Below are 16,747 nucleotides of genomic sequence, written 5' to 3' on the forward strand. Positions count from 1 at the left end.
CCCCATAGGAGAACCCTTTTTGGTTCCAGGTAGAACCCTTTTTGGTTCCGAGTAGAACTATTTTGGGTTCCATGTAGATAGCACTTTTTTTTCCTAAGAGTGTAGACCAGACTGACGCACTAGTGGCTCTATCTACACTCAGTACTAGACAGAGGGCACCTTCACAAAGATGGAATATACACTTCCTCCTCTCTGATTATCGGACCTTATTGACTCGTATCCTCTACACACACATAGTCAGCTCACTCATGGCAAGTACTTCCATATCATCATTAAAGGTACAGTATAAGAGAGGGGGAAAGCTTAATTGACCCAATAAACTAACTTCAAATATAGACATCCCCGATACACAAAGACTCTTAGTAAATATCAGGAATAAATAACAAGCTAACATCAGGTCCTACCTTTGGACAAACCACTACCACCAAAAATACACACAGACAGCACTGGAAGGGGAAGTTCAGTTTTTAAGAGCAATGTTCCAGTCCAGACACAGTCGGTCTGCACTTGAAGTGCTTGTTGTGAATCTCTGCCCTGTCTACTGTAGCTGTTTCCCTGGGGTGGATGGAAAGACAGACAGACCGACAGACCGACAGACAGACAGACAGACAGACAGACAGACAGACAGACAGACAGACAGACAGACAGACAGACAGACAGACAGAGACATCTGTGTGATGAAATATTAATGTCCATTTCCTCTGCTTTCTGTGTGCTGACAGTCTAATTAAGAACCCATTATTAATATTAAAGCAGGACAATCGTTTTAGGGTCCTGGCAATTCCTAAATGTACTCTCATTTAAAAGAGCCACAAGGTACATTACTTTTATTTATAGTGGCTTTGTAACTCTGTGTGTGTGTGTGTGTGTATTCGCGTGCCTGTGCCTGTGTGTGTATGTGGGCGAATGAATTACTGGCTCTCTTGTAAATGCAAACCCATTGTCTTTAGAGTAGCTCTCATATTAGTTTCTATGAGTTACTTTAGTCCATCTCCCTGTCGTTCACACCAAAGGCTTTAAAACACTTGAGTATAGCATTTTATGGTTTGAAAAATGCAGTTGGCTGATTATGATCAGAAATATATAGCGGTACAGTGGTTTTTCTCTGTTATCGTAAGGGCTTTTTCAGTTGGCAATAAAGTGTTACTACACTCATATCATGGATGAGTGATGAAGGTCATCCTGCAGCTTTTAGTAAAATGCAGGTGCATTATGTTCCATTACTTTGCATACTTTTGAAAAGGGAGCTTGACCGCTTCAGTTAAGCTTAAAAGAGTTAAATCAACTGGAAGTTGGATGTAGACAGAACACGAATGATAACATTGCAGATAACTGTATCAGTTGACCTACTGATTCATTCAAAGACATTCCTACCTTTATTTACCTTGAGGTATTATTCATGAATAATTGACTTGCACGTATTCCTCTCGCTAAGGGGAAGGGAAGCGATTACAACAAAGATACAATAAACCAAGGACTTACTGCCCCACTTCCCTTTGCACTTATATTCTACACAACAATGAATACCAACCCATTTTTCACTCTGTTGATATATGCCCTCCAGAGATTTATCTATTCTCTCCCTACTGTACATTTGATTCATATCATGGCTGAGTACAGCCTTGTAATTCACTTTCATCACATCTATTGGAAAACTCTGTTTTCCTTTCCTTTCCCTGCTGTCAGTGAGCAGTCACAGACGATAAGGCCCAGACGTTAGGCACTTGCTCTCTCCTCTCCTCTCCTCTCCTCTCCTCTCCTCTCCTCTCCTCTCCTCTCCTCTCCTCTCCTCTCCTCTCCTCTCCTCTCCTCTCCTATCCTATCCTATCCTCTGCGGTGCTAGCCACACAGCCAAACTAAATTATCTTCCTTTCTGATTTCACCTCTAGATTCTGTGAAGGAGCCATCAAAACGTATTGTAGCTGATTCTGAATCCTACACTAATCAATGGTGGCAGTTCTACAATCTTTTTTATCACAAAGGTATGACAAGAACTTGGCAAATCATTTACTGATAATGTTTTCCCCCCTCTATCAATCAACTATGTGGTTATCTGCTGGGTGTCAAACGTTGCAGCTAATCCTCCTGTTTGCACATGTATCCTGTGGAAGCTGCTGAAGTAGCAACCGTTTCAACTCTTTTCCCTCTGAGTAAGTGGCTGACATCTGTACATTCCAACCTGCCACAACAGTTTATGACTTATTTCTGACTCCTGTGTTCTTCATGTTAACACCCTGTCAAGCTGTCATGGCATTCCTTTGAATGTGTGTAGTGCAGAGAGGTAGGCCTATTCATAAGCAAATGTTTGAGGTCGTTGGATATTCTTTCATAGCCTGGCTGTCTCGACTCACGTGGAAGCCAGGAGGACTTGAAGTTAGGTGTCAGCCAGACTAATTATTTCATTCTTCCGCCGTCAGCCTTTAAATATCTCATACCACACCTGGGTAACCTGGCCTTGGAGACAGTGCCCATTCAACCTTTAAATATCTCATACCACACCTGGGTAACCTGGCCTTGGAGACAGTGCCCATTCAACCTTTAAATATCTCATACCACACCTGGGTAACCTGGCCTTGGAGACAGTGCCCATTCAACCTTTAAATATCTCATACCACACCTGGGTAACCTGGCCTTGGAGACAGTGCCCATTCAACCTTTAAATATCTCATACCACACCTGGGTAACCTGGCCTTGGAGACAGTGCCCATTCAACCTTTAAATATCTCATACCACACCTGGGTAACCTGGCCTTGGAGTCAGTGCCCATTCAACCTTTAAATATCTCATACCACACCTGGGTAACCTGGCCTTGGAGACAGTGCCCATTCAACCTTTAAATATCTCATACCACACCTGGGTAACCTGGCCTTGGAGACAGTGCCCATTCAACCTTTAAATATCTCATACCACACCTGGGTAACCTGGCCTTGGAGACAGTGCCCATTCAACCTTTAAATATCTCATACCACACCTGGGTAACCTGGCCTTGGAGACAGTGCCCATTCAGCCTTTAAATATCTCATACCACACCTGGGTAACCTGGCCTTGGAGACAGTGCCCATTCAACCTTTAAATATCTCATACCACACCTGGGTAACCTGGCCTTGGAGACAGTGCCCATTCAGCCTTTAAATATCTCATACCACACCTGGGTAACCTGGCCTTGGAGTCAGTGCCCATTCAACCTTTAAATATCTCATACCACACCTGGGTAACCTGGCCTTGGAGACAGTGCCCATTCAACCTTTACATATCTCATACCACACCTGGGTAACCTGGCCTTGGAGACAGTGCCCATTCAACCTTTAAATATCTCATACCACACCTGGGTAACCTGGCCTTGGAGACAGTGCCCATTCAACCTTTAAATATCTCATACCACACCTGGGTAACCTGGCCTTGGAGACAGTGCCCATTCAACCTTTAAATATCTCATACCACACCTGGGTAACCTGGCCTTGGAGACAGTGCCCATTCAGCCTTTAAATATCTCATACCACACCTGGGTAACCTGGCCTTGGAGACAGTGCCCATTCAACCTTTAAATATCTCATACCACACCTGGGTAACCTGGCCTTGGAGACAGTGCCCATTCAACCTTTAAATATCTCATACCACACCTGGGTAACCTGGCCTTGGAGACAGTGCCCATTCAACCTTTAAATATCTCATACCACACCTGGGTAACCTGGCCTTGGAGACAGTGCCCATTCAACCTTTAAATATCTCATACCACACCTGGGTAACCTGGCCTTGGAGACAGTGCCCATTCAACCTTTAAATATCTCATACCACACCTGGGTAACCTGGCCTTGGAGACAGTGCCCATTCAACCTTTAAATATCTCATACCACACCTGGGTAACCTGGCCTTGGAGACAGTGCCCATTCAACCTTTAAATATCTCATACCACACCTGGGTAACCTGGCCTTGGAGACAGTGCCCATTCAGCCTTTAAATATCTCATACCACACCTGGGTAACCTGGCCTTGGAGACAGTGCCCATTCAACCTTTAAATATCTCATACCACACCTGGGTAACCTGGCCTTGGAGACAGTGCCCATTCAGCCTTTAAATATCTCATACCACACCTGGGTAACCTGGCCTTGGAGACAGTGCCCATTCAACCTTTAAATATCTCATACCACACCTGGGTAACCTGGCCTTGGAGACAGTGCCCATTCAACCTTTAAATATCTCATACCACACCTGGGTAACCTGGCCTTGGAGACAGTGCCCATTCAGCCTTTAAATATCTCATACCACACCTGGGTAACCTGGCCTTGGAGACAGTGCCCATTCAGCCTTTACATATCTCATACCACACCTGGGTAACCTGGCCTTGGAGACAGTGCCCATTCAACCTTTAAATATCTCATACCACACCTGGGTAACCTGGCCTTGGAGACAGTGCCCATTCAACCTTTAAATATCTCATACCACACCTGGGTAACCTGGCCTTGGAGACAGTGCCCATTCAGCCTTTAAATATCTCATACCACACCTGGGTAACCTGGCCTTGGAGACAGTGCCCATTCAAACTTTAAATATCTCATACCACACCTGGGTAACCTGGCCTTGGAGACAGTGCCCATTCAACCTTTAAATATCTCATACCACACCTGGGTAACCTGGCCTTGGAGACAGTGCCCATTCAACCTTTAAATATCTCATACCACACCTGGGTAACCTGGCCTTGGAGACAGTGCCCATTCAACCTTTAAATATCTCATACCACACCTGGGTAACCTGGCCTTGGAGACAGTGCCCATTCAACCTTTAAATATCTCATACCACACCTGGGTAACCTGGCCTTGGAGACAGTGCCCATTCAACCTTTAAATATCTCATACCACACCTGGGTAACCTGGCCTTGGAGTCAGTGCCCATTCAACCTTTAAATATCTCATACCACACCTGGGTAACCTGGCCTTGGAGACAGTGCCCATTCAACCTTTACATATCTCATACCACACCTGGGTAACCTGGCCTTGGAGACAGTGCCCATTCAACCTTTAAATATCTCATACCACACCTGGGTAACCTGGCCTTGGAGACAGTGCCCATTCAACCTTTAAATATCTCATACCACACCTGGGTAACCTGGCCTTGGAGACAGTGCCCATTCAACCTTTAAATATCTCATACCACACCTGGGTAACCTGGCCTTGGAGACAGTGCCCATTCAACCTTTACATATCTCATACCACACCTGGGTAACCTGGCCTTGGAGACAGTGCCCATTCAACCTTTAAATATCTCATACCACACCTGGGTAACCTGGCCTTGGAGACAGTGCCCATTCAACCTTTAAATATCTCATACCACACCTGGGTAACCTGGCCTTGGAGACAGTGCCCATTCAACCTTTAAATATCTCATACCACACCTGGGTAACCTGGCCTTGGAGACAGTGCCCATTCAACCTTTAAATATCTCATACCACACCTGGGTAACCTGGCCTTGGAGACAGTGCCCATTCAACCTTTAAATATCTCATACCACACCTGGGTAACCTGGCCTTGGAGACAGTGCCCATTCAAGACCCAGCAATAGTTTACTATATCACACAGTTAACACAGGTGCTTTATTTGCCTTTGAATGAATGCATCAAATAACTAATGTATGGATGAATGAAAGAATGAATACAGCACTAATAAAGTGATGTGAGACGCAATCAATAGAACTGTATCTACTGTAAGCCTATTCAAATAAGATCAGTTCAATTATCCAATTATGATAAACATTTAAAATGCATTCAATGAAGATATTATAGGATATGAATTATTAACATATAATGTAAAATATATACATGTTCCGTTATGGAAAAACAAATGCAGAAGGTAATACATATGTTATAAATTCAGAAGTATTTGACAATCTTCAACTTGTTCCCAAAGGGATACATTATAGCTTGTCTATATACAATGGACCCGTTCTCGTTCCGTGCACAGCTGCAGTCAAGGCAATCATCACAGAAAACTTCCACAAGGCAACATTGTATCTAACTGTAGTGACACATAACAAGCGTTGTTCAAACCTGTATTCTGTATTCCCCTCCGCTGTTTTGAAGCCCCCAAAACAACAAAATAATAGTCCTACATATGCTCCTTCACTCGAATGAATATCAGAGGACTGCAAGTAGTGACAGCCAGTACATTTCCCGCTGTTTGCTCTATGACCATCGTTTGGAAGTGAGAGTGAAACAGATCCCCTTGTCTCAATCTCAATGGACCCAAAGCAACGATTGAGTCACTCGCTACCCAGCGCCACCTGTCTCTTCTAAGCCAGTAATGCAGCGCCTCCACTCCTTCCGATTCTCCAATGTTCACAGCTTGGCCGGAGCTCGTCGTCTTCCCGGCTACAATTCCACCGGATTTTTAACACTCCTACCCGGCCTAAATCAGGACGAGACCACGCTAAAGGTAAAGAACAAGCTCCAAGGATCCGGGAGAGTCTAGGTTAGGCGGAGAAAGATCGTCCTTTCTTGTTTTTTTTCAGCGCTGTCGTGTTAGAGGGAGCTTGCTCGGAACTGACTTCATGCATCAGTTGACTTGGTACACCATGCTGATACTGGAGTCTCCTACCATAACAAACCTTGCCGATCTACAAAGGACTCTAAGGTCGGATTCGAAACATGTACTGTTCCTTAGAATGCGCCAATTGAATTATAGTCGATATGCTCCTATTCGTCGGGTATAGACGTATAATAATGCTCTCCTAAAGTGAGAGAAACATGCTATGTTTTATTTAGCTCGCCTGCCTGTCTTGCGAGCCCCCTTGCTGCAAATAGGTGCAATTATGCTTTCCTTGCAGCTCTTCATTCGTATTCTCCAAACCAATATTTGTGTGATGGTGGCTATGCTGTAGGCTAGCTAGGAGTGTTTTGTATCATTGTTTTCTATTGCTTGGCTTTTGACAGCTAAATCATTCGGGAACTCACCCCAAAACGAGGGTACAGTACCCTAGTCATTAGTCACAAGGATTGAATCCGAGCCTTCTTTTATTACCGACCACAAGGCTTCAAATAAACTGCGATAATGTAACAATATTTGCACGCGTGTTATGGGTCTATGCGGGGATTATTAAAAGCCAATTGAATCGAGCTAATAGAATGATTTGGTGACCCTTATCTAACCATATAGCTTGATATAGGCGTGTGGTGTGACCATTATGGAATCATCAAGAACATCGTTTGTCCATCAAAATGACAGTGATTTAAATAAAGTACTCTAATGGATATTATGTTGAAATAGTTTGTAGCTTTTGCTTATAAATAACTTTTGATGAATACTCAGTAATGCTCAACATCCAACCATCAAATTGACAGACAGGACATAGGCCTGAATAGGCCTATTCATGTAGGTTACAAACCACAGACCAGCCCACAAAGGGGTCTACCAGTCCAGTGAATGATGTAAAGTTGAGGAGGTAACCTACATGTCTGATGATGAGCAACACCTATCTCTCTCGGCTGGATATCAATTATCACAGCTGCAATGACATCATGCGTAGATTCAATGCAGTTATCGATTAGCTGTAGCCTATGACCATGTTATTATCCAAAGTTATGATGTAGGGATCACAGTTATTGAAACAGTGCATAACATTTCTGTTCTTTCTTCATAGGGGGAATCAAAATGTCCAGTGAAAGACAAGGGCGGTCAGATGATGAGAGTCCAAGCACCAGCAGTGGTAGTTCTGATGCGGACCAGCGAGACCCGGCGGTGCCGGAGCCAGAGAGAAAACAGCAGCCCGCCACACCCCCTCAGCAACAGAAGAAACCTACCAAATTATCCAGCAAGACTACCGCCAAGTTGTCCACTAGTGCTAAAAGGTAATGTCTTCATTATCACTGTCTTCTTCCAATTTGGAATAATTCATAATTACTGTAGCCTACATCCTTCTGCTAAACTGAGTAGCCTAATGTAAGAATTATGATTAATTTATAATGCTTTAATCCTTTGAGTCACAAATCCTATTATGATAGGAGCCATTTTTTTAAATCTATTATTCATGTGCCAAATAAGATTATTAAAAACTACAGCCATTGTACTACATTATCATATGTAGTAAAGGCTTTAATATTAAGTTGTTTGATCAAGGTTTTGTGAAGTATTGATAGTGACCTATTCTCCTTATCATGTCACAATATTTAATGATATGTGTGGATGATAGTCACTTTAACATACATAAATGTTTAGCAGTTTTCAATCTTATCTGAACTTCAAAAATAAACAGAATGATCTACACAATAGCCCTTAAAGTGTCAATCAGCAGTTGAAACGGCGGCAGGTAGCCTAGTGGTTAGAGCGTTGGACTAGTAACCGAAAGGATCCCCGAGCTGACAAGGTAGAAATCTGTCGTTCAGCTCCTGAACAAGGCAGTTAACCCGCTGTTCCTAGGCCCGTCATTGAAAATAAGAATTTGTTCTTAACTGACTTGCCTAGTTAAATAAAGGTAAAATAAATAAAAAAAACACAATAACCAAGCCTTAACCCCGCCCCTGTTTCATTCAAAAGCTGAGGAATGGGGCTGGAGAAATGCAATCACTTTCAAATTCATGGACAGCGCTATGGATGCACACGGACTGACCATCCATGATATTGAAATGATAGTTTCAACCATGTTTTAAGGCTATATAGTGTTTGTTTACATTTAAGTTGTTTACAAACAATGGAGTTGTATTCTTCAAGAATCAGTGGGTAAATATCATTAATTTATAAGTCCTAAAATGTATCTAGCAACTGCTGATTGCCCCTTAAATATATGTATCAAATACTAACAGTAGACCAGAATAGAAATGTATTTAAAGGCAAGTATGTCAAAATCCTCCCCTTTTTCTCCCTTACGAACTGTTAATAATGCTTTAGTAACAGCCCCCTACGCAGCTCTTTCTGGTTTAAAGCCCTTGTCAAATATACCCGAGGTCCTCCCCCCTCCCTCTCCCTCTTTGCCTCATTTGCATATAAGCTTTAAAAGAAAATCTTTTGTGCTTAATGTGACTGGAATGGGTGGATGAGTGGCGGGGTTGGAGGTTAGGGGAGCTAGCTTTGTGCTGGGGGTGAGAGTGTTGTTTTGGGGTGAACGGATGGGAAGAAACGAAGGAGAGAAAGTTTTGCTGTTTTGGGCTTCGGGTTCTGCCTGGGAGAACAAAGAGGAAGCAGCCATGTTAGCTGTGCTGAGCAGAGAGAGAGAGAGAGGGAGAGAGAGGGAGAGAGAGAGGGAGAGATATAGAGAGAGAGAGCCGTGCAGTTAGAGCTACATTGGTAGAGGGCAGTGTAAGTCCCTAGTCTACATGGCTACTCTAGTTTAGTGCTGTAAAATCTCTTCTCTTCTCCCCTCTCATTTCTCTCTCTCTCTCTGACAGCGAGGTCTACAATAGAAACAAGTCTGTTGACTTTGCTGTGTTTTTATCCTTGATGATTTTTTATGTGTGTATTGTTCATCCCTACAGGGCTGCTCTAGTCTAGTGCTGTTGAGTCTCTTCTCTCACAGCCCTGTTCTCATAGCTTCATCACATGTTTCATTTATTTCCCACAGAATCCAGAAGGAGCTTGCTGAGATCACTCTGGATCCACCACCTAACTGCAGGTATTGCAAAGATTTCATATTCATTTTTATTCTGTTTGTGCTCTTTTTTGGATGAGACTGAAGGCTGTCAGTTATGTGTTCTGCTGTCACACAAAACTGTTGCAGATATTTATTTGAACTTGTTGTATTACTTGTCATATTAAAGTGTTCTAATAGGACATTCATATTATTCCAATGCCTGGCTTCAAAGCAGAGACGAAGAGGATGGTCTGGTTTGATGGTTTTTGATGTGTTAAATAATTGATGTTTAGCTATGGTTTTTGCACTGTCATGTTTTCAATAATGCAACAGATGCTGCATTTATGCGGACTGTCTTTGATTCCATCCTACATGCTGTTGATCTCTGTCCATTTAGATTCCATCTGTTGTAACGAGGTTGACATAGATATGTGTTTATAATGGAGTTGACATAGATATGTGTTTATAATGGAGTTGACATAGATATGTGTTTATAATGGAGTTGACATAGATATGTGTTTATAATGGAGTCGACATAGGTATGTGTTTATAATGGAGTTGACATAGATATGTGTTTATAATGGAGTTGACATAGATATGTGTTTATAATGGAGTTGACATAGATATGTGTTTATAATGGAGTTGACATAGATATGTGTTTATAATGGAGTTGACATAGATATGTGTTTATAATGGAGTCGACATAGATATGTGTTTATAATGGAGTTGACATAGATATGTGTTTATAATGGAGTTGACATAGATATGTGTTTATAATGGAGTTGATATAGATATGTGTTTATAATGGAGTTGACATAGATATGTGTTTATAATGGAGTCGACATAGATATGTGTTTATAATGGAGTTGACATAGATATGTGTTTATAATGGAGTTGACATAGATATGTGTTTATAATGGAGTTGACATAGATATGTGTTTATAATGGAGTTGACATAGATATGTGTTTATAATGGAGTTGACACAAATACGCGTTTATGACAGAGTTGACAGTTATGTGTTTATAACAGAGTTGGCATAGATACAGTATGTGTTTATAATGGAGTTGACATAGATATGTGTCTATAACAGAGTTGACCTGGATATGTTTTTATAAAGCAGATGGGATGCTGCAGATTCAGTTTAATTAGAGAATGTATGATTTTATGTTTTTGGATGACTGCTGAAGAATTTTGCATCATACTTTTTAGCTGTTAAACAAGTCTTACTGTTTGCTGTTAAACAACTGTTTGCTGTTAAACAAGTCTTTTGGAGAGAGAAAAAATTGTCTGTTTAGATTCTTGAATGCCCTTTTGTCATCCTTGAGTCTTCTGAAATGCAATTGCAGTCATGCGATTTGATAAACTTACAATACTTTGCTTACTGGGGTGTGCAAATGTTCTTTATCCAAACCACTATTGCACAGATACCGACAGTTGTATTTTCATCATTCTTTTGTTGTTGCATTTTAAATGTCTTCAACCAAGGAGAAATTACAGACAGAGTTTGAGTTATGCCTCTGAAATTGGGTTTCATTCTGTCATTAAGTGTATTAGCTCTAATGACTTTGACCCCAGCCTGGGAATGTCCTTCTAGAACATATTCATGAAGCAGCACTATGACATATGGTCTTTGTTTTGCTCTCTAGACCCAGGACTTAAAGGGGGGTTCTGGCATTCTTCAGACTAGCCAGCAAATGTGGATCCTAATAAACTAAACTTAACACTAACCTCCGACATGAATTCCTTTGACTCCAGGTTTGTTGTTTTAGAATAGAATCAGTTACTGTGGTGTCATAGGGGTTGATGTAGAGCCCGCTACCTTTAGAGACATTTATAAGAAACGTCTTTGGACAAACATTCCGGGGTGTAATTAGTCCAAAACATTTCGCAACGGAAACGGTTTACTCCAAACGTAAAAAGTTTTGCAACCGAAACAAGAGTTTCTATTGGAAAACTTCAGGTCGGTGCCTCCCTATATCGTTCCGTTTGCTTCTGTTTGGTTCTGTTTGGTTCCAAGTGAATACACCCCTGTTTTCTAAAATGCTGATGTTGCATGTATGCATAGGTTAAGTTAAGACTGCCTCACTGAGATGTAGATTGGATCACTGTGTCCCTGTGAACATGTGGTCGTGGATCATGGACCACAGATCAGCATGATGTGGGTGAATGTGTGGTCCTCCTCTGCCTGTTGTGTTGATGCGGTAGTGGTGAGCTCCAGCCCACACCGTGTGTCTTCTGGATTGAAACGGGGATCGATATCCTGCCCTGGCACAACTAGGGCATCCCGAGACAACCTTTGATAATGGTAATTGACAGTGCAGGGCCTTTCTCGGTCTAATCCTTCACTTTGTGCTGTGCACTTTGAGTAGGAGTGCTGATATAGGATCAGTTTTTCCTTTTAGATTATAACAAACATGATTAAATGGACAAGGGGGACCTGATCCTAGATCAGCACTGCTGTCATGGTGTGTGCGTGCGTGGCTCATGAATCCCCTTTCAGTCAATTGGACAGTCAGTCTCTGGTTGTGTTCCAAATAGCATGCAATGCACACATTTACAGTGCACTATACAGTGTCCTATACAGTGCACACATTTACCTGGAGGCTGCCTGGGACACACATCCCCAGTGGCCAGTGCATTTACCTGGAGGCTGCCTGGGACATTACAGTGGTTTGATGGTAATGCATCACATTTAGGCTCACTGTGTTGATAGTGCCTTGGCCCACAACTTGGCTCTAATTTCACTTGGTTTAGATAGCCTAGTTCATTGTTGTTGGTTTTGGTTACAGTATCAACTATCAAATATTTTCCTTGTTCTTTCACCTTAGGCCCTCGTGTACTCCAAATTGACACAGTAACACACACACACACACACACACACACACACACACACACACACACACACACACACACACACACACACACACACACACATACACACACACACACACACACACACACACACACATACACACACACACACACACACACACACACACACACACACACACACACACACACACACACACACACACACACACACACACACACACACACACACACACACACACACACTACTTACTACACTAAACCAAGGGCAAGCTCTCCTGCAATTTGACGCTAAGAATTACAGCCTTAATGGACCTGAATGCCATTCTTAAACAGATGAATTAAAACATTGCCTCTGTGTTGCTGGTCCACATTGGTCAGCGACCCAGTGCAGTGATGTTCCCTCTAGGAACCTATTCTAGTCTATTCATATTCAGTAGCCTGATCGATGATGGTTTTAATGTTTATGCCGATGCTATTGGATAGTAATGCAGAGAAGCACTGCTATTGATGAAACACCAACGCCACCATGCAGACCTGTCTGACCACACATAAACACACATGACATATATGGGGATGTATTCTCCTTTAGAAAAGGAAAAACATCTAAATGACTACATGACTGAATGAAATAAAGCTACTATAAAGCACATCAACTGTATAGTCTAGTCTGCTCCGTTTGTAATGTACCTTGACTTGCGATCCTTCCCGCGCCTGTCTTCCTGGTATTGGTTTACAACGTGCGCTCTGCTCACTTCTTCTTCGAAAGGACAAAGTGCTAATAGCCATGGAATTTCTAGTGCGAGTGAACACATTGTAGCAGAGGACTTTAAAAAACAGCACTGGAAAATGGATTGAAGCTTCTGCATCTGCACAGCATATCCAGTCAATCTCAATGTGACTTCCCTTGTTAAATAAAGGATACATAATCATTGAAAATAGTTAGGTACAAGATACAATTGTGTATACATTTGAGCCGTTCTTCTTGTTAGCTTGCATTGTGTATTGCTAGTTTATTCTGCATGGCAGGTTAAATTTCACCGTCTGGCCACCCCTACCTCTACTCTTGTTAGAAGACAGCGGGTGGAATTCATCATCTGGTTTCTAGAGGGATACTGTTGAATAATCATTTAGACAAATTATGAAAAGGCCTTCTCCATCTTATTTGTCCATGTTCCATTAATTTATTCAAACAATCTCATTTGTATATAATTGGTAGATTAGTTCAGTAATTGGTGATTATTTTCTGCGTACAGTCTAGTTCAGAAACAGATCAGGAAAGAAGCAATGTTAGTGTGTATCACCATAGAACAGGCTCATCCAGAGAAACTCTACACACACTGTACCCCACAGCTGTATTCTATGTATCTTGTCATTATTACACCTAAAGCAAGCAGTGCATGTAGAATGGGCTATGAAGAAATATAATGCTGATTTCTCTGCCCTGTTCATCCAAGCTGATCTACCTTGAATAAACGTTTAAAGAAAGCTCTACACTCTTAGAAGAAAAGGTGCTATCTTCGGCTGTCCCCATAGGAGAACCCTTAGAAGCACCCTTTTTGGTTCCAGGTAGAACCCTTCTGGGATCCATGTAGAACCCTTTCCAAAGAGGGTTCTACTTGGAACCCAAAATGGTTCTACCTGAAACCAAGAAGGGTTCTCCTTTGGGGACAGCTGAAGAACCCTTTTAGAACCCTTTAGGCTGGAACGTGTCATTACGGTTTGATGCACAGATTTGATATGAATCAGAGTTACTTGGTAGTCGCCTGCTGCTGGCAGTCTGTCAGTTACTGCCTAGTCTGTCAGCTGTGGTAGGCGTCTTGGACATTCTACCCTGCATTACTGTGGGGTCACACAGTGGAAGACTGTCCCCACTGCCACGTACACATAGGCCAAAGAGTCACCCCCTCTATCCCCCTTCTCACCCCTTCAATCCCCCCTCCCCGCTTCCCTCCCCCCTGTCTCCCTCACCCCCTCACCCCCAGGACAGTGAAAAGGTTGTTCTGTCCTGTCATAGCACGCAGGTTAGCATTTTTCTTGTTCTGGAAGCAACTCTGCAGAGTGATCACTAGTCGGCACAGACAAATTCCTAACCCTAACCTTAACCACACTGCTAACCCTAATGCCTGACCCAAACTTCAATTTACACCAAAAAGCTAATTTTAGTTTTCATGAATTTTTACAAAATAGCCAATTTTGACTTTGCAGTTGGCCTATCTAAGAGTTCTGCCCCCAGGACAAGACTCATGACAATAAACGTCAACCTGCTCTCTATACCTGTCATGCTTTGTGTGGCTTTATGTGTTCAATCCCCTCAGGGATCGTATACTCATATTTCAATAGAAGCGGTGTCATGTGTTGTTAGTTTATTATTATCTGTCAGTACCACCAGTCCCTTCTTAAGGTAAAACTGCTGTCCACTCCCTTCTTAAGGTAAAACTGCTGTCCAATCCGTTCTTAAGGTCAAACTGCTGTCCACTCCGTTCTTAAGGTCAAACTGCTGTCCACTCCCTTCTTAAGGTAAAACTGCTGTCCACTCCGTTCTTAAGGTCAAACTGCTGTCCACTCCCTTCTTAAGGTAAAACTGCTGTCCACTCCGTTCTTAAGGTCAAACCGCTGTCCACTCCCTTCTTAAGGTCAAACTGCTGTCCACTCCCTTCTTAAGGTCAAACTGCTGTCCACTCCCTTCTTAAGGTAAAACTGCTGTCCACTCCGTTCTTAAGGTAAAACTGCTGTCCACTCCCTTCTTAAGGTAAAACTGCTGTCCACTCCGTTCTTAAGGTAAAACTGCTGTCCACTCCCTTCTTAAGGTCAAACTGCTGTCCACTCCCTTCTTAAGGTCAAACTGCTGTCCACTCCCTTCTTAAGGTAAAACTGCTGTCCACTCCGTTCTTAAGGTAAAACTGCTGTCCACTCCCTTCTTAAGGTAAAACTGCTGTCCACTCCGTTCTTAAGGTCAAACTGCTGTCCACTCCGTTCTTAAGGTCAAACTGCTGTCCACTCCCTTCTTAAGGTAAAACTGCTGTCCACTCCGTTCTTAAGGTAAAACTGCTGTCCACTCCCTTCTTAAGGTCAAACTGCTGTCCACTCCCTTCTTAAGGTCAAACTGCTGTCCACTCCCTTCTTAAGGTAAAACTGCTGTCCACTCCGTTCTTAAGGTAAAACTGCTGTCCACTCCCTTCTTAAGGTAAAACTGCTGTCCACTCCGTTCTTAAGGTCAAACTGCTGTCCACTCCGTTCTTAAGGTCAAACTGCTGTCCACTCCCTTCTTAAGGTAAAACTGCTGTCCACTCCGTTCTTAAGGTCAAACCGCTGTCCACTCCCTTCTTAAGGTAAAACTGCTGTCCACTCCGTTCTTAAGGTCAAACCGCTGTCCACTCCGTTCTTAAGGTCAAACTGCTGTCCACTCCGTTCTTAAGGTCAAACCGCTGTCCACTCCGTTCTTAAGGTAAAACTGCTGTCCACTCCCTTCTTAAGGTCAAACTGCTGTCCACTCCCTTCTTAAGGTCAAACTGCTGTCCACTCCCTTCTTAAGGTAAAACTGCTGTCCACTCCGTTCTTAAGGTAAAACTGCTGTCCACTCCCTTCTTAAGGTAAAACTGCTGTCCACTCTGTTCTTAAGGTCAAACTGCTGTCCACTCCGTTCTTAAGGTCAAACTGCTGTCCACTCCCTTCTTAAGGTAAAACTGCTGTCCACTCCGTTCTTAAGGTCAAACTGCTGTCCACTCCGTTCTTAAGGTCAAACTGCTGTCCACTCCCTTCTTAAGGTAAAACTGCTGTCCACTCCGTTCTTAAGGTCAAACCGCTGTCCACTCCGTTCTTAAGGTCAAACTGCTGTCCACTCCGTTCTTAAGGTCAAACCGCTGTCCACTCCCTTCTTAAGGTAAAACTGCTGTCCACTCCGTTCTTAAGGTAAAACTGCTGTCCACTCCCTTCTTAAGGTCAAACTGCTGTCCACTCCCTTCTTAAGGTCAAACTGCTGTCCACTCCCTTCTTAAGGTAAAACTGCTGTCCACTCCGTTCTTAAGGTAAAACTGCTGTCCACTCCCTTCTTAAGGTAAAACTGCTGTCCACTCCGTTCTTAAGGTCAAACTGCTGTCCACTCCGTTCTTAAGGTAAAACTGCTGTCCACTCCGTTCTTAAGGTAAAACTGCTGTCCACTCCCTTCTTAAGGTCAAACTGCTGTCCACTCCCTTCTTAAGGTCAAACTGCTGTCCACTCCCTTCTTAAGGTAAAACTGCTGTCCACTCCGTTCTTAAGGTAAAACTGCTGTCCACTCCCTTCTTAAGGTAAAACTGCTGTCCACTCCGTTCTTAAGGTCAAACTGCTGTCCACTCCGTTCTTAAGGTCAAACTGCTGTCCAC

At 42.8% G+C, this 16,747-nt stretch overlaps 1 protein-coding gene across 2 annotated transcripts in view; it reads left to right on the top strand.

Annotated features, from left to right (window-relative positions):
• Positions 1-6,289: 6,289 nt before the first annotated feature.
• LOC115161002 (ubiquitin-conjugating enzyme E2 E3) overlaps positions 6,290-16,747 on the top strand; it is a 34,745-nt gene continuing 24,287 nt past the window's right edge. The window contains exons 1-3 of one of the 2 annotated variants that reach the window (XM_029711632.1): positions 6,290-6,426; positions 7,631-7,838; positions 9,545-9,595. In XM_029711632.1, coding sequence (XP_029567492.1) covers positions 7,642-7,838; positions 9,545-9,595 — 248 coding nt within the window. In that variant the 5' untranslated portion in view covers positions 6,290-6,426; positions 7,631-7,641. The other variant, XM_029711633.1, reaches the window with a different exon arrangement.

The sequence above is a fragment of the Salmo trutta genome, chromosome 24 (genome assembly GCF_901001165.1).
Source record: "Salmo trutta chromosome 24, fSalTru1.1, whole genome shotgun sequence".
In the NCBI taxonomy this organism is placed as follows: domain Eukaryota; kingdom Metazoa; phylum Chordata; class Actinopteri; order Salmoniformes; family Salmonidae; genus Salmo; species Salmo trutta.